Consider the following 23,103-nt stretch of genomic DNA (forward strand, 5'->3'; position numbering starts at 1 on the left):
GGACCCAAGCCAGCTGCAGGTGGCTGAGGTTTTCATTTTTGTGTAGTGTAAGCTACAGTATTGTGCAGGCTGTGAAGACATACTTCTTTTCTCTTCCCATTTTTCATGTAATGGAGCCCTAAAGCCAGCTTGCCTTCATTCTTCAATCTTCATTTGTTGTGATTGTTTCTATACAGTCTTTGTGGAGATTAAAGTGCCAAAGTTATAGAATGATTTTTCTAGAGTTAGGAGGAAAGCTATTACAACTGATTTTACCTGTAGGGAAAGAATGAACTCACTAAGTATCGCAGCTGATTTTTACAGAGAAACATTTCTTCACAAACTAATCGAGCATATTTAATTAAAAAAAAGTATTAAAGCCCCTTAAGTACAATATTTCTGCCTTAAATAAAATTACAGAAAGTCATATGGAATGGCTGGAAGAGGAAAAAATTATCAAGTCTCATATTTGATTTCCCTGGCTGCTTCTTGTTGGCTCACTGAGCACATTCACTTTTTCATCAAGATGGTCACCAGAATTTTGTTCTGCTCTGTTTGTTGCAGAGCATCACAGACACTGCAGATCTTAGGAAAAATCTATTCTCCCTCCTTCTCTCAATGTGTTAAACTGCCATCTTGTAAAATGAACTAACCTTGCAATTTGGTATTAAAATAAACTGCTATACAAGTCATTTTTACAGCAGGAACAAAATTTAAGCAATGAATGCTGATACACCCACACAAATACACATACATGCACACACTCCCACACAGCCATTCGAAGTGAATACTGAGTTCCAGCTTCTGTATAAAATTGATCTGGGTTGTGCTCATTTCGGATGTCGAAATCTGTAGGTTTTGTGGAAAATGCCTTAGAACAGTGCACAGGGCAGTGACAACACATTTGCAGAAGGGCAGTATAAATAGCAGATCTGCGATAAGATGGCTGATAAGTTCTGGCTTATCAAACAGAAGATGCCTCTCCTGTTTGTGGAAGAGAACAGATGCTTTACATATCTTTTAACATAACTCTGAGATCTGTGAGGAAAAAAAGTAAAATGTTGTGAATTGCCCAAGTCTAAAGAGTCCAAGTCTCACTTTCTGAAGTAATTTTTAACTAAAACATGGTGATTCAAAAGAATCAGCGGTGCACAGGCTGCTTACACTTGCTGAAAATATTAGCTGCAAATGATTGATCCTGAGAACAAAGCTGAAAGTTATCTATCTTCTAAATCACAGCAGGGTAAAACTAGAAGACATGCTCTTGCAATTAAGTAAACCAAAAGACATTGACCTGAATTGTCCTCAGCATAGTTATATGTGAAGGGTGCCCACTTTCCACAGATCCTGTCCGGCAGCATGGGATGGATGTACTTGTGCTGTCTTTACAGCATTATCCAGCTGCTGTTTCAATCTCCGTAACACACACCAAGGGCAGACAGAGTGAGGCACTTAGGACTTGCAGTGTCAAAAGCTACGTTATCTGTATCTTCCACTCTCTTGCATTAAATGTTTGCAAGGGACATCAGTTCAGTGCAGAACTTGATGGTGTGTCTTTTTTGCCAGTGTATGCTAAAATACTGACTCGCCCAAGAATCAATATGCTTCTTGATCCCCACTGTGCTCCAGAAAGAGAATTATGAGCTACATCACTAGGTGGATAATACTGTAAAGACAGCTCAAGTACATCCATCCCATGCTGCTGGACAGAATTTGTGGAAAATAGGCATCCTCCACAAATTATGGCTTGTATTAAGCAAATATCATTAGTCTATTAGCTGAAAACTGTATATAAGCAAAAATGTCCTTGAAGGTATCACTTAACATGTAACTCACATACCTTTGTTTTGACTTTATTACTTCAATTGTCTTAGAAAAGGAATTGAGGTAATCAATGCAAAAATTGGACCACTGACTATAATATGTCTTAGGGAGAGGAACTACAGAATGAAGTTAGGGGTCAAAAACCAGTTATCCTTCTTTTCTGTTTCTGTGAAGTAGTTGTGTTTTTTCCTCACGGGAAATCATCACTTTTCTGGAGAAGGTAAATTGAAATGTTCCTCTGAAATAGCTTTCTTCTTGACAATAATGGTTGAATCCCCCTTCTACCTCATCCACATTAGATTCAAATCTTTTTGGAAGCCACTGATTTGTAGAATCAGTGGGGAACAAGCACCTTCTCCTGAGTGTTATCCTTGCTCAGTTGAACCATAGATTTAAGAGTCTCCAATTTTATAGAAATGTACAGAAATTCTCATCTGCTTTTGAGCTGACATTCATTTTGAAGAGGATTCTACGGGAATGCTGGATTGGCTGAAGAGACTTCTTAATCTATAAGGATTTTTTTCTGAGTTCAAAGACCAAAAGCTCTTATCCCCACAAGACCTCTTTACCATCTATGTGAAGGATGTCACTCTGTGTGTCATTATTCACTACAGGTCCCAGTGACCAGCGATCCACATCAGGAAATATGAATGCCACAGTTGCAAATAAGGGGCATTAATGATGACAGTCTCAGTGGAGAAAGTGTGTTTTTCAGTCTGCTCCTATCCAATGCCTTACTTCTTCACAGCATGCCTCCCTCTTCAATGTCAGAGGACTCCTGAGTCTGGATCAGCCCTACAGAGATCCCACCCGAACAGTGCGATGGCAAATGGCTGTGTAATCTTGCTTGTCTGCTGTCCTTGCTGTATAGGTTTTATACAACTACTAAAGACTTCTCCCTAGGGTATCCAGCCACGTGCCCTCTTTTCCATTAAAACTGCTTTTGTAAATGAAAAAGATGGGTGTTTTAGAGCCTTGTACGTATGACAAGAGGCTGTATCATTATTACTTCTTTTTTCACTGTACTGCCTCCAGCACATTACCTTTCTCCTCCAGAGTATAGTGTGGCTGACGTATAGTCAAGAAGAGTGTCTCTTTTTATAAGTTATTAAAAGGAAAAAAAAAAAAAAAGAGAGAGTCAGAAACTGAAATTTTCTTGGCTCCTCTTTCTCCTTCCCTCTCTGACACGATTGATATTTCCTTCTCATTCACTGGTAATAGGAGTCAAAGTATTTCACCTCTGGCTTCACTGTTGCATGTGGCATAGGACAGAAGGAGCAGGGGGAGGGTAATCTGGTTTTCTTGGGGAAATAGTGTTTTTTCCAAGAAAAAAAATAAAAAGTAGCATCTTAACTGAGAGCTTATTTTGAATATGTTATCAGCATGGAAGCAAGGACTGCCTCAAACCTCAAAGTCCACAATCAGTAGGTTCTGCTATGTACTTATTTCAAGTGGACAGCTCTGCATCAAACAGCAGAGCAGTTAAAAGGCTAATGTCTACTTAACAGCACAGTATAAAGCAACCATTTCCAAACTGAACTTATTTTGAGATTGTGATTTAGCTCCCAATTAATTGAAATGATTCCTCCCTTTGAAGTTTATTTTCATTAGCTGACATCTGCAGATTCTTAGAACAAAATGTAACAGGATGTAGGTTTTTGAAACATTTTAATAGGAATTCTGGATTTTGCCTTCTGTATGTAAGGTGAGTGGGCAAATACTCATCTATATAAACTCATGCAATTTCATTGGCTTCAGTAAAGATATGCTAATCTACATCAGATGACAATTTGTTCTATTTTACTAACTGAAAGCAAATGCAGTATAATTTTAGTGTTGAAATGTATTTGAAAAAGAGCCATTGGGAGGAAGAATATTGAATCCAGACATACCGGTAGTTACCATGCCATCATATAGCAGGTCACACCTTTGAAAGTTCAACAAAGTTTACAATGCCCTAAATCCCAAGCAGAAAGAAAGCAAGGAAGAAAACAACAGATAGCATTTTACTGCTGCACAGACTGGATTAGGATAGGAGGGTAAGACTTTGGCAGGATAGTGTGCATTCATGATTTACAGTTTGATATGATTGAGATATCGTTGGAAATACTACGAATGTTACTCTTACAATAAGACAACAAAGAAACCCACCTTGCCTGTGTTCTTATCCAGCACATTATTCTTCCCTGATAGTTCTAAGGGTTGTATATTAAATGTTTTAAAGCACCATATTGATAAGTATGCTTATTGTAATCAGCTGGTTCATTACTGAAGGCAAGGTGCTCATAGGAAAATTAAGCTACTCAGTATAACATGTCCCAATTGAGATTTAATTTTCCTGATACTTATAGTTTGTTTGCTTGTTTTTTAAAAACTTCACTTTTCAGGTGATTCCTCCTTTATCTTGTCTTAGTGCATTTATCCTTTATTAATTTATTGTGTGCTCCATTCTGGCCTTAACAAGCTGCCAGTTTGCTGTTGGGCTGTCTTCTCAAAGTTGTGGTTTTGAAGCTTTTGTCGAGAAGGGCCTCCATCTATCTCACTTGCCACAGAAGTGTTCTAGGCACTGGCTGTTAATCCAAAGGTGAGCAGTACCACCACCTCTGGCTGTGCTTTAGCAGACATCCATTAATCTGTACCCAAATACATGACTTAGGTGGCTAAGCACAAGTATTTTTTACCCTCTGAATGAAAGGCTGCAGCCAAATGCTGCTCTTGCTGCAACTAAAGCAGATGAACAGGGAAGCCAGCACTCCCCCTCCACGTGTTACTGTTCTGCCAGGCATGGCCGAGGGGCTGAGCAGTCGTTCATTCTGCTGCAGGGGCTGGGGGTTTAGGCTAGCTTTTAGGCTTCACAACATAGGGCCTGAAACAGCAGTATCTCCTTTTGGATACAGCTCTGAGTCTTTTACCATTATTAGGGGTGTTGCCCACTTAATGTCCTTATTTAGCACAACGTATATATTGGAACTTATGAGGAAGCGGGATTCACTTACTGAAGGCAGCCCGGATGTAATGTGAGCCATTTATTCCCTTGGCCACACTGCCTTCACTGTCATAGATGTTTCTGGTTTACCTTTGTTGCAGTTTCGCTCTCCTTAATATAAGTGCATTACACTGTATGTCCTTGCAACATTCTGAGGCCACCAGCAGCTTCTACTATATTTGTGCAGTGTTTCCCAACATTCAAATTGTGTCTGTAAAGCACACACAGAATGGACTGGGTTTGCAGTCTTAACTTCAGCATCCCCTTGTCTTTTCCCAACTGTGAATAGGCTTACAAAGATTTTGAATAGTGTTTATTTAAAATGCAGATTCTGCATATCAGATGCAAGTTCTCCATCAACAATTAGAAGTCAAAGCCATCAGTATGTTGTCTGACAGCCAGTTTTGTCCTAATCTAGAATAACATTTTCTGTTGGAGATAAGATGTGATCTTTCAAACATATACTACCACTTGCCATTTCAAGTGTTTGGGAGGAAGATTCTAAAGTTGGAAAAAAATCATACTATGTATTTTCAGAAAAAGACAAGGGACAGTATAAAGAAGCTCATGAAATAATTATCACCAGGGAGATTCAGAAAAGAATTATTAAACTACTCTTTACTAATCACCTAGAAAACAATAAATTGCTTAAAATGACCCGGTGTGAGATTGTCAAGAAACTTCAATATGAAACAAACTTGAATTTTCTTTTTTGACTCATAACTGACCTTGTGATATGATGATAGTGATGAAGCAGTAGATGTGCTATATGTCTCCATCAACAACATTCCTTACATATTTAGCATGAGGTTCTCATCAGTAAGCTAAGTAAATTTTGTGTAGGTGGGTCATGAGTGGGTAAGCAATTACCTCTGAAGTCATTCTCAAAAAGTATCAGTTGTGTACTATCAAACCAGGACATTTTAAGTAGATTCCTGAAGGGTTCTGCTCTCAGATACATTCTATTAAATAGGTTAATGAACAAATTGGATAAGGAAATAAAAGGTCATAAAATTAGCAAATGACTATAAGAAACAAGGAAATGTTTAAAAGTATTTTGAAGAACAGGATAGGAACTAAAGATAATCTTGAAAAATCAGAGACATGGCCTAAAATCAGTAAGGTAAAATTCAAGAAAGACAAGTGCAAAGTACTACCCAGAGGAAGCAGAGCTCAAATCCTCAAATGAAAATAAATAACAGATAACTAGGAAGCAACGTGTTTTGAAATGTTATGAGGATTACATAGCATTACAGACTTGAGTAGTGGTCAATACTGTGGTGAAGGTGAAAAAGCAGACAGACCTCAATGTGGGGTACATTAACAGAGAATTTTACATAGCCTGCAGAAGATGCGTAGCAGGAGGCCTTGTCTGGGACACCTAGAGAAACAGGCTAACAAAATGGATGGTCAAGAAGAGAACAGCAGAGCCAACAAAAGTTTTAGAAAGCATAGCCTGCTAAGAAATCTGATTAATTTAGCCCAGAGAAAAGAAAAAACGAAGTAAGTCAAAGTGGTCTTTTGCAGACAGATACTAGCTTATGGTGATTGTGGTCTGAGAAGAAAGCAAAGAAAAAGGAAAGAAAAGAAGAATTTGAGTATATTAGGGAACCTCCGTCCCTCACACTTGGTGCTAAGGTGATAAAACCTCGAAGAAGGTTGATAGGGTGGCTGTGGAGGCTACCTGACTGAAAGTTCTCTGAAAGAAGGTAGATAAACTCCTGCCAGAGATGACCTTGCTGTAAGTAATCCTGCCGCAGTGCAGGAGTGCTGTGCTGGGTAACCTCTGTGAGATTCCTTCTGTCCCAATGTTTCTATGAAAATATCCAGTGCGTTTAAACTGCTCACTACAAGTTAATATTAATTGATAGGTAAGCCCTTGGTTCTAAGTTAGAACTTTTGTACTCTGCATTTTCACAGAATCACAGAATGGTCAGGGTTGGAAGGGACCTCTAGAGATCATCTAGTGCAGCCCCCTGATAAAGCAGGTTCATCTAGAGGAGGTTGCACAAAATCACATCCAGAAGGAGACCCCACAGCCTCTCTGGGCAGCCTGTTCCAGTGCTCTGTAACCTCAAGCTAAACAAGTCCCTCCCCATATTCAGACGGAACTCCCTCTGTTGCGGTTTGTGCCCGTTGCCCCTTGTCCTGTCGCTGGGCACCACTGAAAGAGCCTGGCCCCAGCCCCTGGACACCTGCCCCTAAGGTATTTGGGTGCATCCGTGAGATCCCCTCTCGGTCTTCTCTTCTCCAGGCTGAACCGGCCCAGCTCTCTCAGCCTTTCCTCATCAGGGACACGTTCCAGTCCCCTCATCATCTTTGCAGCCCTCGGCTGGACCCTCTCCAGCAGTTCCCTGTCTCTCTTGTACTGGGGAGCCCAGAACTGGACACACCACTCCAGATGCAGCCTCACCAGGGCACAGCAGAGGGGGGGTCACCTCCCTCGACCTGCTGGCCACGTTGCCCCTGATGCCCCCCAGGGTACCACTGGCCTTCTCGGCCCCACGGGCACACTGCTGGCTGACGGGCACCTTGGTGTCCAACAGGGCTGCCAGGCCCTTCCCCGCAGAGCTGCCTTCCAGCAGGTCAGCCCCAGCCTGCGCTGGTGCGTGGGGTTACTGCTCCCCACGTGCAGGACCCTACACCTGCCCTTGTTGAGCTTCAGGAGGTTCCTCTCTGCCCAGCTCTCTGGCCTGCCCGGGTCTCGCTGAGTGGCAGCGCAGCCTCTGGGCTACCAGCTGCTCCTCCCAGTTTGGCATCATCAGCAACCTTGCTGAGGGCACACTCTGCCCCTTCATCCAGGTCGTTGGTGGATAAGCTGAACAGGACTGGACCCAGTACAGGCCCTGGGGAACACCGCTGGCTACAGGCCTCCAGCTGGACTCTGCGCTGCTGATCACAACCCCCCGAGCTCTCAGCTCACCTCACTGTCGCCCCATCTAACCCACACTCCTGAGCTTGCCTGTGAGGATGTTATGGGAGATGGTGTTATCGATTGTCAGTTGGATATTTCACATTGTTCCTGTTTTATGAAATACAATGCATAATTCCAAAAGTTTTAATACTTACTCTTAGTGGGTATACTCTGTATATCACCTAATTAGTTTAGGACAAATTTTAATAAATACATTTCACAGCTACAACAATCTGTCCTTCATTCCAATTGGTTTTAACAATAGAATAGTTCTGATGCTTCTAGCATTTCAAATAGTCCTGATAAACCAAGTTCTTTTATAGGCCATATTCAGAGAAAGTAGGTTAGACTTACTCTAGTCTGTTAAAAATTGCTAACATTTTGCACTGCTATTTTTTCTACACTGTAATTAGAGTCAGGCTGAGCTCATAGCACATCAAAAGGCAGACTTCTAGTCTCATAGGTCACACGAATTGAGGTCCTTCATGTACAGGTGCTTTGCATGCAGCAATTGTGATAGCTGCAACAACCCAGAAATACATGGGATAATGGTCAGATGCTTCCTGATTCCTTGTTGGTGGATGGCTTGAAGCAGCACCTCTGGCAGAACTGAGGCAGAAGCTGAGGAAACATTATTCAATCACAGTAATTTTGTGTCTCAGGGACTCCCAGTCTATTTGTCACATTGTGGTGGTCACCACTAAACAGACTTCTGATATAGTCAACTGTTTACAAATGACAGGCCAGAATCATCAGTGCATTTTAATATTAAAATACAACTACAATGATCAAAGGTTCTTACCTCGTTTCCAATCCTTAGTGAACTAATGTAAATGAAGTATTTGGTATATTTCCTTAATCTAAGAGGATACTATCCATATTGCCAGCTCCTTGGATCTGGGGCAATGAACAGTGGGCTTTGGGTCCCACAGCACAGTTTTTACAAAGCTGTAAGAAGATGCATATTTGCAATGTCTTAAAATCTGTTTGTGTCTCATTTTGGACATAGTTATACACAATAGCTGTTGGGGAGCACGTCTGAACTGACCATGGGAGGAAGCCCTAGGGGATAAAGGAAGGCTCTCCAAACGCTCTGTGATGCAGCTTATACAAGACTGAACAATGAACCTGGCACCCTTAATGATAAAGTCCTCCAGGTAACCTCTCCTCTCTCCCTCTGACCCCATGGCACAGGGAGCACAAACACAGCAAACCAGTAAGGCAGGAAAAAGAGCGCCTTCTCTTGAGACAAGGGAGAGACTCCCAGCAGCTGGAGTTGTGCCCTAACTCACTTGGGTCTTTGCTCCTGCCAAACCTTTGGGTTAAGAACAACAGCTTCTGGGGGTGTTAGTGAAGGACAAGGGGGTGGGGGAGCGGTGGGTGCTACCGGAGAAGGGTATTTGGAAAGACTATGAGGAGATCAGGAAACAGAAGGAACTTACTGTGTAAGTACATTAAAGGGATATTTGATTATCCCGAGAATGTGTGAACATGGCCGTTCAGCAGGCGTAGTGCAATTTAAATAGGTATTAATAGTCAGGCTACAAGTAGGGGAAGTGATTTCCCATCAGGGAACTGACCTTTCCTTTAGAGCAGCCCCTGACAGTCAGTAAAGAGAATCAGCACAGGCGCACCATTAAAAAAAATGCTTGTTTATTTATGTTGCCATTGATATCTCCCCATGTAACCGATCCCATGTTAGCTTAGCTCAGCCTTGACAGCTGCTCCTGTCAAAAGCCCTGATTCTCACTTATCCACAGCAAGCGATGCATCTTTAGGTATTTGTTCAGAGCAGACTTGGAAGCACAGGCTCCCTGCGCTGTGCTAAACTGTAAATACCAGCTTCTGAGTTGCTCAGTATATGTGGTTTCTAAGTAATCTCACAGGCTATTCACTGGAGGGAAAGTTCAGTAAACTATTCTTAAGCAGTGAACATCCTCTTCGACTGCATGCAATGAGGAAGAAAAAGTATTTATAACTTTCTCTCTTATCCATATGTGATATTGTAATTATTAAATGTGACCATAAGCAAAGATAAAGTTCATTACATCACTAGGATACATAGGCTGCAAATGTAATTTGCACGTAGCTATATTAGAATGACTATTCCTTTAAGTAGCTTCAAATAATTCTGAAGTAACAGTATGCTTTAAGGAGCAGATATATTGGTGGTGGTTTAAAATTAGATCATATATTCTGCATGACTGAAATCTGCTCCTTACAGGATGTGCATGCACATGTGTGTGTATGAAAACCAAGAATTCCTCCTTTTACCACTTTTTTCATCTGCACATTTGAATTCTAAAATGGGAATTTTATATTAAACCAGAATGGGATTAATTGTAATTAGGAGATTTTGCTGTGGACCACCTCCTCTGAAATTCACCCTTTGCTAATTGCCTCCTGTCACGAACCCCTCATCCAATGGTAAAATATTGAGCAGAATACTTCTGCTAGAGAAAATGCATGAAGTTAAAACATATGTTTAAATGCTTTGCTAAACTAGATCCGTATGACTGATCATGATGGTCCTATAACTGATGGCTTACCGGAAGATCCTAACTACATCTTCAATGCATTTGTGTTTTTCCAAGGGTGGCTTCAGTGGAGCAGGAGGAAAGCCAGGTGATCAGCCGGCCCCACACAGGTGCTCTGCAGGTCAGCGTCAAAAGCCACTGGATTAAGGGCTTAGTTTTGAAGACAGCAGTAGGAATTAGCCTCTTGGAGTTAAAACACCAAGGAAAAAAAGATGGAAAGATTATGGCCACGGAAGTACGATCAGCCAGCCACTGTGGCTGAAGGGAGAGGGAAGTGGCCCAGCACCCGTGAGGGTGGGAACACCCCGTGTGATGGGGCACACGTGAGGCAAGGGCGACGCGTGGGACGAGGATCCCAGGAACGCAGCAGAGCCCACAGACGAGGCGGGCATCTCGGCCGTGGGTGCACAGGCCACAGGAGGCAAGGCCGCCCATTCCGGCCCAAACAGCGAGCCCTCTGCCAAGCGCCTTCCTCCTCCCGCCGGGGCAGCCCGGCCGGCCCCACGCCTGCCCGGGGGCGCGGAGGCGCAGGCCGGTGTCCCCCCGCCACCCACCCCGAGCACGGCTGAGGCAGGAGAGCCTTCCTCACAGCCGCGCAGCGCTGACAGGCGTAGCCCCCGCCCTGCGGATCTAGCTGTAGCTGCCTTCCCCCGCAGCGCCGGGCTTCTCCCGTCCCCCCGCGGTGCGGCGGGAGGCGGAGATATTTTTAACGCCCGGCACCCCCTGCTCCCGTCCGCCCCCCCAGCCGCTGCCCGGCGGTTCCCGCCAGATCGCCCCCGGAGCGTAGGCGCAGAGCGCAGCGGCGCCGCTCCGCGCCCGGCCAGCAGGTGTCGCTGCCACACTCCCGGGCAAGCCCCGCACACCGGCTGGGGCGCGGCGGAGCGCCCACGGGCCCGTTCCCCGCCCGCGGCCCCTGTCCCTCGGCCGAGGGGAGAGCGGAGCGGCCGCCGGTGCGGCGGGCGGCCCCCGCGTCTGCGCCCGGCGCGGGGCCGGCGGCGGGTGAGGCGAGGTGCCTCGACGCCTCTCGGCGGCGGCAGCATCACCTCCCTCAGCCCCGCACAGCGCCGTCCTCCTGCCCCGTGAATGGCTGCCGGCTGACTGACAGGCGAGGCGGCCACACAGGGCGGCAGCTGCCTGGCGTACACCTATAAGGGCTGGCGGGGAAGGGGTGCCGGCTGGTGAGGGGTTGCCCGCGGCGGAGCCGCCCGGTGAGCAGTTCCCCCGCAGCTGGGGGTCCTCGCTTGGAGAGCCGATCGCCCGCCCTCCGATCCCCGCAGCGAGTCGCACTCCCGCGCCGCGGGCCCCCCCCCCCCCTCCGGTAGCGGCGCCCGAAGGATGCGGAGCGGCGGAGCGCGGGTGGCGGCGGGGCGCCGCGGGGGGACCCGCCGCTGCGCCGGGCGCGGGCGCCGCCGCCCCTGCGCTTTGCGCTGGGCAGCGGCTCAGTGAGCGCGGTGGCCGCGGCAGGAGGAGGCGCAGGCGGGCTCGCTGCAGCCGCTGCCGTCGCCGGAGGGGCTGGGAGCCGCTCCGTGCCGGCGGCGGGGCTGCGCGGCGCCCCGCACTGGGGAGGGCGCGGGCGCCGCCGCCACAGGTGACTCGCGGGCCGGGGGCCGCTTTCCGTCCCGTTGTCGCTCGGCCGCCCCTGCGCGTTCGTGCCCCTGCGCCGCGGCCGCCTGCGCGAAGCCCATCTTCAGCCACTTCGCTGTGCCTGCGCGGCCGGGAGCGCCGGGGGACATGGCTTTGCTCCGGCTCCTTCTCCTCTTGCTTCTCGCCCAGCGGGGGCTCGGGGCCGCCGCCGGCCAAGGGCAGGCGGTGCGCGGCCGGGAGCGGGCTCTCAGAGGGAGGCAGCCTATTTACAACCACATCAAGAGCCGGGAGCCGCCGCCGGCCCCGCGGAGCCGCTCTACGGAGAGCACCATCTTGGCGCAGCGGCTCGCCGAGGAGGTGCCCCAGGACGTGGCCTCGTTCCTCTACACGGGCGACTCCCGGGAGCTGCGGCGTGCCAACTGCTCCGGGCGGTACGAGCTGGCCAGCCTCGCCGGCAAGTCGCGCTTCACCTCGCACCCTTCCCTGCACGGGGCCCTGGACACCCTCACCCACGCCACCAACTTCCTCAACATGATCCTCCAGAGCAATAAGTCGCGGGAGCAGAACTTGCAGGAGGACCTGGAGTGGTACCGCGCCTTGATCAGGAGCCTCCTGGAGGGGGACCCCAACATCTCCAGGGCAGCTATCACTTTCAGCGCGGAGCCTTTCTCCTCCACCCCCCAGGTTTTCCTCCAGGCCAGCCGGCATGAGAGCCAGGTCCTCCTGCAGGACTTGTCCTCTTCGGCTCACCACCTGGCCAACGCCTCTGTGGAAACAGAGTGGTTCCACGGCTTGAAGCGCAAGTGGAGGCCTCATCTGCACAGGAAGGTGTTAAACACTGGCCCCAGAACTTTGGAGAACAGCTGGAAGAGGCGGGAGGGCTTCACTGCTGATAAGAGCCACATCAGGTGGTCCTCGCCATACCTGGAGTGTGAGAATGGGAATTACAAACCCGGCTGGCTGGTGACTCTCTCGGCAGCTTTCTATGGGCTGCGGCCAAACCTGCTCCCCGAGTTCAGGTAGGAGGGGTGTTGCTCTGCTTGCTTTCCGCCAAGAAGCGGGTAGGATGGGGTTCTGGGTCTGCCCCCCTCCTAGGAAAGGGTGTGCTGTGTCTCTGGAGTGACCTGATCAACTCTTGCAGGCAGGCTGCTCAGTCACACCGCAGAGCAACCTCAGGCCTTCCTGTGGAGCTCTACCTTCGTGTGCCTTAGGGAGGTGTTACTCGGTAAAAGAATCGCTTTCATCTCTGTCTGTAAGACAGCATTTGCTTTACCTGCTCCCAGCGAAACAGGTGTGCGTGTGGGTTATGCTCCTGGTGTATTTCTGGTGGGGAGAGGGGAGCAGCTGTTGCCAGGTGTAGGTTATTTCTGACTGCAACTGGAAGATGTTTACTGAGGTGTTGTTTCTTACTGCGCTGCATAATTAAACCTTGCTTGACCCCAGCTGTGCTTTTAACCAACTGGGAATACAACATTGTTATGCTGGTGAACTGTGATTTCTGGTCTCCAGAGCACATCATCCACTGTGGGGTGCTCGAGCCTGGTCAGCGGTCAGTACGTTTGTAGGTAAATAAGCGTGTGTGACTGCAGTTCTGTCACAGTGCATGTGGCAACATCCTGAACTGGCAGTAGAAAAGCTTTCCTTAGGATACCTCCCGGTTTATAGCTGTGTAGCTGATACCTGGCATGTGGAAAGAATCGCTGACTTCTTATTGCTGTTAACCCCAGGACTCTGCAACTAGGCTGTGACTAGCAGAGAGGGGGCTGTAAAAAGGCCTGCTCCTGTGTCTTCGTGTTTGACAGCAAAGAGGGATTTGCTCAAAGAATGAGAGCAGCCTGTGGGGTACAGGATGCCAGATTTCCTCACAGCGCTTCTGTGGTGAGGCTCATGGGTAACAGTATCCTTTGGGGAAGGCCCACTGCCCAGAAGCAGCTGGCATTTCTCAAGGGTGAGAGGAGCACAGAATTTGCTTTGTGCTGCAAATCAGTAGTGGGTAAAGATAAAAGACAAGAACATAGTAGGCACCGGAGAGATCTTGTTGCACCTCAGTAGTGAGGCAATAGTGTCTGTGAACGCTGGTTTCCTTGGCTTAGTCTGAAATCCAGTGGGATCAAACGGGTGTGAATGCAGTCATGCATCCTTGGGGAAAAAGTCTGTTGAATAGAGAGTGGCTGCTTATTTCTCTATTGAATTACCTTTTGCTCTGAAATTTTCACACTTAGGAGGTTGGTAGGCTTAAGGTAAAATGAGCTCATCTGCAGGCTGGCTGTTGCTGAATTCCTCTCAAGACTAAAACCCAAGAATAGCTCTACTGCAGCGGTCTTCTGGACCCTAGCAAGGGGTCCAGAAAAGTTCAGGGAACTTCTCCATAGGTCATTGAAATACAGTATTTCACACTTCAGGATGAACTTCAGGATGCAGGTGAAAGCTCATGCAGGCTGTGATACTCTCTTGTTGGGGGCAGAGGTTCACATAACCTGAAAAACCACCAGGCTGGGAGTGGGATGGCAGCCGCTAACCAGCTATCTGAGCATTTAGATCTTGATATAAAGCTTAATCCAACGAAGCTCAGTCGTGACTTCAGTGAAGAGAAAAAACATGCCTTTTAAACAAGAGAGTCTAAAGCTTCAATCTCAGGTCTGTGCCAAGATGCTGTAATGCCAGGAAGCATCTTGGTGGTGTAGGTTTCTGCTGTGGTAGCGCTGGTGTGCATAACGCACCAGGTCCATTTTGGAGTAACCCTGGCCAACCAAGGCAACCAGTAGAGGTCCTCCTGGGTGCAGTACAAAACGCTGCCTTCATTTCCTTATCTTCCCAGTCTCTATTTACCATGTGGGTGTCATATCAGTTGAAGAAATGGAATAAACTGTTGTAACTGATACAGTTTTTAATGTATCCCTTTAAAAGGGCTTCCATTAAGCACATCTAAACTTGGAGAACCTCTTCTTATTTAGAAGATCTTGCGATGGGGTATGCTGTGCAAATTCAAAGTATTTTATTGTTGCTGTACTGAACAGTTAGGACAAAACTAACAAAGTTTTGTTGTATCAACACTAGAGATGAGTTGGTAAGCATTTCTAAGGAAGTGGGTCAGTATGTTTTTGGTAACTATATAAGGAAACAAGTGTAAGAAATACATATATATATCTATATGCACATAATCTGGCAAGGCTAAATGATAGTTCTTTGTTCCTAGGTTGAGATATGTTACATGAAAGATGGACTTCTAATAAAAGCTTATTATTTGGGATACTGAAAAAGTAACTCTGCAACTACATAGGAAATAGTATAAGCAAAATATACTTCGCCCAAACTTGTGGGAATGTCTTAATATTTGCACAGTATTTTATATATTTGATAGGCAGCCTCAATGAGAATTCTTAAGAAATGGTTTAAAGTACAAGCATGTAATATAAAAATGTAAAAACTGATGTAGTTATTAGAACATTAGTATTAATTATTAAAGGTGCCTCTTGAAATAAGCTTTATTTCCCCTCACCATCTGTCTTTGAGTGACACAATGGTTTCAATTCCTGTTTAAGGCCTGTGTGGTAAAAAGCATCATGTATTAACCTCCATCTTTTGAGAAAACTACCTTGGTTTTCCCAACAAAGTGCCTCTGAACCATCTGTTAGGAACATGTTAATGGATCAGTTTACATGCTCTTCCTATTTAATAGACTGGTGTGAGGTCACTGATGGTAATTTAGTGCATGCCCCTTTAGTGTTCTTCTAACAGTTTATGTACCTTTGTCTTTGCTGACATTAGGTTTATGGCATGGTACATTAGGTTAGGAGACCTTCAGGAACATGTTATCTCCATGGAGTTCTTTCAGACTGCAGAAAGAAAAGCTGTTGCTACTGCTGCTTGATATCTCTTCTGTTGCAGCATAACAGATGGGTATGTCATGTGGTGTAGCAATGGGAAGAGTTTAATGAAGGCAATACTAATAACTCCTACTGGTTATGTTCAATACATGCTACTACTGCAATCTTGTTGTCAATGATGTTCTGAAAGTGCAGCAAAAACCCCAAAAGCTTTGTTGTTGTCTTGAAGGGTTAGAGTGCCTCCTGCCAGAGGAAGCAAGTGTTCCAGGCAGGGACGCTCTTGCAAGCAGCTTGCTATCTGTCTTTAATTTCGCCTCCTGCCCTCTCCCCCCCCCCTTCCCAAGAGATGACAGCCAAACTGGCCAAAGGAAGACCAAGGAAGGTGAGAGAATATGGTTGTCTTAAGTTGTCTTGTCAAGGCTAGCATTGTAGACCAATACTGAGATGAAGCGGAGAAACCAAGGACAACTTGATTGTTCTGTTAAACTCACCAGAAGCTGTCCAGGCCCAGTAGGACCACGTTAGCCCAGCACAGTGCTAAGCTAGTGGTCCTGACTGTCAAGCTTCTTAGCAGTGCTTGCTGGTGTTTTTTTTGTCTGCATTCACTGGTCTTTGGTCCACCCAAAGTGCAGGGAGAGAATGTTACCACCTGCTTAGAAAATACAGTGTAGGCTTTCATTCAGGAATGAGGATCCATAAGACTAGGAGTAATTGCTTAGTGATATTAACCATTCCCTTCTCCTTCTGTAAAAAGTCTAAACTGATGAAGTTTGCAGCTAGAATTCACTAATGTGCCCAATCACTTTACAACTCTAGTACTGGTGAGGGTAGAGCGTGATAGCATTTGTCGCTGATCTTCTGTGACTCTCCTCTGCTACTTCCTATTATGTGATGAGACTGAACCATATTCCATGCCACGTGGTGATCTGTTTGCAGCCCTACTGTGGAAGTGGAAAGGTGTGAGAAGCTGCACGTTGTGAGTACAGTTCCTTCTCTAAAACTGCTTACTTGGCTTCTGGAGAGGAAATGGGAGGTTTTCATTGCTTCGGCAGCCTACAAGGCCGGTGAGGAGGATCACTGCTTGATCTAGAAGAAAGACATGCTACTAGGAACATACAACTTTAAAAAAAAAAAAAAAAAAAAAAAGTCTTCCTGAGTGACTGTTGGCACAAGCCAACTTAGTGTCATCGGTTAACCAATGTCCATCTTGAAGTAGGTGGGTTTCCCTCTTGACTCACCAGTCCACTGGCATACCAGGCCTAATGATTGGTTAGTGTCTTCTGATTTCTGATCTAAATTTATTCACAGTCAGCTCTTATTCATTTATTGCTGTTCCAGAACTGCCTTTTATCTGAAATAGCACTCTTCACTGGTGTTTACTGCCCTGACCTATTTATAGGCAGCACTCCCTTCTTCAACTTTGTTTACTAGACTACACAAATCAGCTTTCTTTAGTCTCCTGTTATAAGCTCTATTGCTATGGTCCCTCTTTTCAAGTCTTGTTCCAGTATTTCTTGAATGTGGGTAGTCAGATTCATGTGCAGTGTTTCAGCTTTGTGCAATGACATCAGCTATCCCCAAACTCTGATGAATGAATTGCTGCTTTTGCAGTTCAAAATGTTCTTGTGTGCTGTTCTCGGTTTTTTTAATGTTGTGTTGTAATATGCCAACATTTTGGGAACTGGTCATCGCTCTTGCACTGTTCCACCTAGGAGGTCAGAGTATCTCTAGGATACAGGGGCATTTTTCCTCTCCTACTGTGTTCCAGCAAGGCCAGGTAGTTTTTTCACCAAAGCTAGGGCAGTATTTGCAATCTTTTTTTAAGGACTGTTGGGAGAATGCAATGAAATAATGGCTGTTTTGGCAGAGGTACACAATCAGCAAGCTGAGTAAGTTTTTTTTTTTTTGTTGTTGTTGTGTGGTTGGTTTTTTTTTATTATTTTGAATGATGGTGTTATGGAGCATTTGCTGATAACTTCATTCTGAAGTTTGGCTGAATCCAGTGTTACCTCTTAATATTTTTTTGTCTTCCTGACATTTGCTACTTCTCTCTTAATTAATGGAAAAGTATTCCTTGGTGCAAAGATTAATCTTTATTGCATAGCTAAATTTAGCTTTTTCTTCCCTAAAGGCAGTGTAATGTAGTTATTTCCACTGTACTATTAACAATGACTCAGACCACTCCAGTGTTAGGTCATAATGAGGCTCTTAGTTAAGGAAACATTATTGAAGGCAAATTAAACCATGGAGGTAGAAGTATATATGACAAATAAGTAATTTCTTGTGGAATATATGTGATCTTCTGCTAAATATTTCACAGCTATTAAATTGTTTGGTAAAATAACCATAAATGTAGATGCAAGAAAAGAGATTGTAAAAACAAGTAACTTTTTTCGTTAATTTCTTCCTTTAGGCCCCTTTTTATTTTCTCCCTTAGTTTCTCTTTAGTCTCAGTGCTGAACTAAGAAATGTATTTAAACTGTTTAGGAGGCTTTTGATTTTTTTTTTGTGACATGATACATTAGTTGTATAATCCTGAAAATATTTTAAAATAGTGAGGCTAACATTTTTTTCTGTAACACACCCTGGCCTATATAATTGATTGAAGGTGTGGGTGGCTTTAGAACAGGCTTTAAAGATGAAAAGGAATAACTTATTTCCTAGAAGTTCTGAAAGTCTGGATTTATATTCCTGAAAAGAGGTGAGAACAAAGAAACATCTTCCTATGACTTACGGCCGGCTTATAGAAACCCCCAGTATGCTTTAAGTATTCTCTAGACAATCAGTTAAGTCTCTGCCTCTTTTGTACGAGGTCATGGATGAGGGTAGAAAACTGGATGGTGATGAAAGAAAAGAAATAATAAATAGGGATTTCTTTTTTTTAGAAACATGATTCAGCTCTCTTCACTATTGGAGAAACAGGAGTGGGTCTTAAAAGAAAGAAGTTAAATATGGCCAGGGGAGGACTGAAACACTTGCTGCATTCGTGTCCACAATTACGTAGCACATGTTGAGTTGCAATAAAAGGAATTGGCTTTTGGGGTCAAACTGCAGTTTCCCCTCATCTGTTCTCCTGCTTGGGCAAGGCTTCCAGCACAGCAGGTTATCAAAGCTCTTTTGAGGAGAATGGACATGTAACAGTCCCTGCTATCTCAGATTCAGCTCCAGGACTGTCACCTTATATTCTCTCTGCTCATGAACCTGGGCTGAGATAGAGAAATGTTCCTAAAGGTGACAACAAAACCACTGCTGTGTTAGGTCAGGTGAAAGGCTTACCTGGCTCGCTCTCCAAAAGCAGCTTCTGGCAAGTACTTATCAGAAAATGTAAGAGTGGTGGATGTGCATGGTTCTCCTATCTTGGTTATAGTCCATTACAGATAATAAGCGATAATAATTAATAATAATAAAATCAGAATCTATTCTATCTAAAGAAGTGTTAATAGTATGAATTGAATTGACCTCCTTGATTCTAATTCACTTTTTAACCCATTTTTGTCTTCTGCAATGTAGTTCGGCATGGATTTCATAATTATGAACAGCTTGAAGAAAAAAGACAACTTCTGTTTTTAAATCTGTTCCACGAATCTAAAATCATTGGGAGATCCCAGATTCTTGTGATTAAAAAAAACCACACCAAAACACTGTGGAAAGAGTTCATTCATCTTCTCTGTCAGTCAGATTTAGTTGTGGGTTATACTAAGTATTTTTATCACCGCCAAACTTTGTCACTGGTCATCCATTTGTGGTCATCTGGGAATGTGTTGAACAAAGAAGGGATAGTTGTGGTGCCCAGCTTGTTAACCTCCCTGCACGTGAAAGCTGACTTTTGTCACGTTGATACTATCAGGAATGGCTCAAAGGTTGGAGCCTTCCTGGCTCTAAAGTGTGCAGTGGTAAAAATAGTTTTCTGCAAAGGCTGTCTCTACTCTGAGCAAGTTTTCTACCTTGATTGTCTGTTGGCCTTACAGATTTTACTTAAGGCTTCATTTTTCTCAGATATTTGAAAAGTTTTTAATTAGTAGAGCCTATGCTTTTAACATGCTGCTTCTAAAAATGTCTTTTCATTTTTGTCTTACGTTTTTGTAGTTTTGCATGTTCCTTGCCCAGATCTATGCCTCTCCATTTTTTTTTTGGTAAAATGTTGGCTCCCACTTTTCAGTTTTAAAACTACCTTTAAATAAATCTTCAGGGTCAGAAAACTGGGTATAGTTAAGCCGAGGCCACCTCTCCTGTGTAGGATCCTGCTAATTAAAAAATTTTTTCTTGTTCCCAGTGTCTTTTCTTATATCTTATATTCTTTTATATATATCTATCTTCTATACTGTTCCTTGAGGCCCTTTATTTCTACCTGTCTGTTTGACCCCATGTATAGTAGTGAGAGCACTAAAAAAAATATGAATACTGGTTTCTTACCAAATAGCTTGAATTTGACTCCACTGTAAGGTGATGCTTTGTTGACTGAGTTGGATGCTAGCAGCTACTTGAACGTCATTGAGAAAAAATATCACCCCTCAAAGTACTTGGGAAGCTCTCTGACTAAACTGCAAGGAAATCCCTAGAGAGATGACACTGCATGCCATAAATCTGAAGGCAGATTTAAATCTGAAATAATTCTTCAGATGACAGAGGATTCAGCTTCAAGTATGCTGCCCTTGTAGTACTGCCTCAAATGGCCTGGAGGGGTGTTCTGTGCAGGTGAATCCTAATTCATGTGCCCACACTGCTATACCTTGCTCTTCAGTTAAGTTTATTTTTAGTGAAAGCTGGTTCTCCTGTCAAAATGTGTGCTGAAAAGCAGCAGTCATGCTGTGGCTGAGGTATTAGGTGAGTTTGTCTCTGTCTTATCTATAAGAAATCAGCAGTAACTCTGTGACCAGATCAAAATCATGTTGTATGTAATGTCCCAGTAACCTTTTGTGAATCTGCCTGGATATGCAGAGGTAATTGTTTTAAAAATGTCTAAGTGATGCTTGATCCTAAACCTCAACTCTCAAAAGCAACTTGAACCTGCAGAAGCTGCTGATTGCCAGTAAGACTTATGGCTGAAAGTCACTTTTGAATTTGACACCAGGATTATTTTTGGATGCTCAGTTGATGGTACACTGAAGGAGCTTCAGGTGTCAGGTGCTATGCACTGTTTGAAAATTAGTATTCTTGAGAGTGTCAGGCTCCAAAATGAGAATAGCCAGAAAATATATCTGCCCTGAAAACATTTGCTGTTCTGATTACATTCGTCTAGAGGTATGGGCATTTGCAGATTTGGGATGGCTGTAGAGAATTTTTCTTACCTCCTCATTTTGTGGTAAGGAGTAATTATGAAGGGCAGCGTGTAGGGGTGAATGAATATGGCAGCAAGGATCTAGGCAGGTATTTGGATTTGGGGGGTGTATGCTTCAGCGTGTGATAACTATACCTTATGCCTTTTTCATGGCTGCCTGCAATGCTTACAGGTACAAAAATAAGCATACAAACTTAGAAGACAAACTTTGAATGCTTGTTTAGCTCAGCTGTGATGACCTCTGGGCCAAAAAGCTTCTGAAGATCTATAAGACAAAGATACTGTTTATCACTATTTAAAAGTTGACAGGCTATTAATTTGTGCATTTCTGGCTTAAGCTGGCTGGGAGAAAGCGAACACGTTCCTTCTACATTTTTTAGGATGTAACAGTACAGGCAAAAAAAATTCTTCTGTAAATACAGGTTTTATAACATGTTGTTACAATGAAATATTATAACTACTGAAACTATCAAGAATAGCTAGTAGGCTGGGAAAATAAGCTTAAATCAATTTCTGGCACAGATTTCAAGGCAAACAGCATGCCAACAAACAGTGGTACTGGAAATTAAGACAGATGTGAAAGCCTCTTAAATAAAACCTCTGACCTGACAGAAAATCCTTCATGACATCATTCTTCAATGATTATCTATTATGTACAATTCAGCTGATTCTTTAACTACATGTTAAACATGAATGTGATATCCTTAAGTATCTTTTTCAGTGTTAAGGACTGTAAAGTTGTGGCAGAAGACATATTTATTGTTAAAGGAGATTAACAAAATATACTTACTTGCCAGATGGCCCACAATTACTAGTAATATTGTTACTAACTTTCCACTGTGGCTTGGGTTCAGCCAGGCAGCACTGTCAGTGTGGATGAATGTGTTATGCTGATAATCTGAGTCTGCTCTTATACTGTTAATATTTGTCTTGATTGCTTCTATGAAGATTGCAGAGCTGCAGTTATTCCCAGTTAGTTCAATAAATATAACACAGGTAGTTGGTCCATATACATTCTAGGAGGATGTGTTTTCCCGTATGTTCCATTTTCTGAATGTTGAATCAAAAATAACTGGAAATGTGGGTGGCTAAACAGACTGTGCCAGCTCCTGTATTAATCACAGATGAATTTCAGAAATATATCACATTGGTGTACTCTATGTATAATAATGGTGGGGTACAAGTCTGAGGCGGTGTTTTACTTGGGGTGCGTTGCTATTTTGAATGCAGTAGAAGTTTTGTGCTACCATCATGCTTTCTGTAAATGCCACATGCATGCTTAAAAAAAAACCTTTTCTTTTGAAAGTAAGGTATCCTCAGGTAGTAGCAGACCCTGTTACTATATCATCAGAACTGCGATGGTGCCATGAAGCATGAACATATATTGCAGAGGTCTAGTGAAAAAAGAATAATGTGCACCACAGGGGGCAAAAATGGAAAGTGTATGGTAGATATTAACTGTCAGGAGAGGTTGCTTTCATATGCCTGCCTCTGGGCTTTACTGTAGCTTTTCCTTCCTGTTTTCACTGCAGAAATTCATAAAGCTCTGAGAAAAGGAAAAAACAGAACAACTTAATCGTATCAGAAGTTGAGGCTGTGCTACAGAAGAGCTACAGACAGAAGAGTGTAGGTAGAGATGTATTGAATTCATGAAGACTGAGTTTTGTGAAAGGCAAACGTTCTGAAAAGCTTTAGTATGAGAAGCAAAGGGAAGACACAGTTTTAAAAGGAAGAATTTTGTAGTGTTTCTGGAAGAAGTATTGTGAAAACATTTTGACATTAGATAATTTTCAGGCCTTTGTGGCATAACAAGGAGCTTCCGACAAAACTCAAGCGTAAAATGAAAGTGCACAAGAGGTGGAAGCAGGGTCAGGTAACCTGTGATGAATATGGAGGCATGGTCTGAGCATGACTGATACAAGATGCTCGTGTTCACAGAAACAGTGTGGCCAGCAGGACAAGGGCAGTGATTGTCCCCCTGTACTTTGAACACTGTATTCGAGTTGCAGTCTCAGTAGTGCCGTTTTGGGCCCCTCACTGAAAGGCAGATATTGAGGTGCTGGAGTGTTCAGAGAAGGGGAATGGAGCTGGTGAATGGTCTAAAGAACAAGTCATATGAGGAGCAGCTAAGGGAATGGGGGTTGTTTAGCTTTGAGAAAAAGAGGCTCAGGGGA

At 44.2% G+C, this 23,103-nt stretch overlaps 1 protein-coding gene across 2 annotated transcripts in view; it reads left to right on the forward strand.

The window, feature by feature from the left end:
- The first annotated feature begins 11,379 nt into the window (after positions 1-11,379).
- GPR158 (G protein-coupled receptor 158) overlaps positions 11,380-23,103 on the forward strand; it is a 209,335-nt gene continuing 197,611 nt past the window's right edge. Inside the window, exon 1 of one of the 2 annotated variants that reach the window (XM_040592584.1) lies at positions 11,380-12,843. In XM_040592584.1, the coding sequence (XP_040448518.1) occupies positions 11,972-12,843 (872 nt within the window). In that variant the 5' untranslated portion in view covers positions 11,380-11,971. The remainder of the gene's footprint in view (positions 12,844-23,103) is intronic. The other variant, XM_040592585.1, reaches the window with a different exon arrangement.

Source organism: Falco naumanni, chromosome 4 (assembly GCF_017639655.2).
Source record: "Falco naumanni isolate bFalNau1 chromosome 4, bFalNau1.pat, whole genome shotgun sequence".
NCBI classification, from domain to species: Eukaryota; Metazoa; Chordata; class Aves; order Falconiformes; family Falconidae; genus Falco; species Falco naumanni.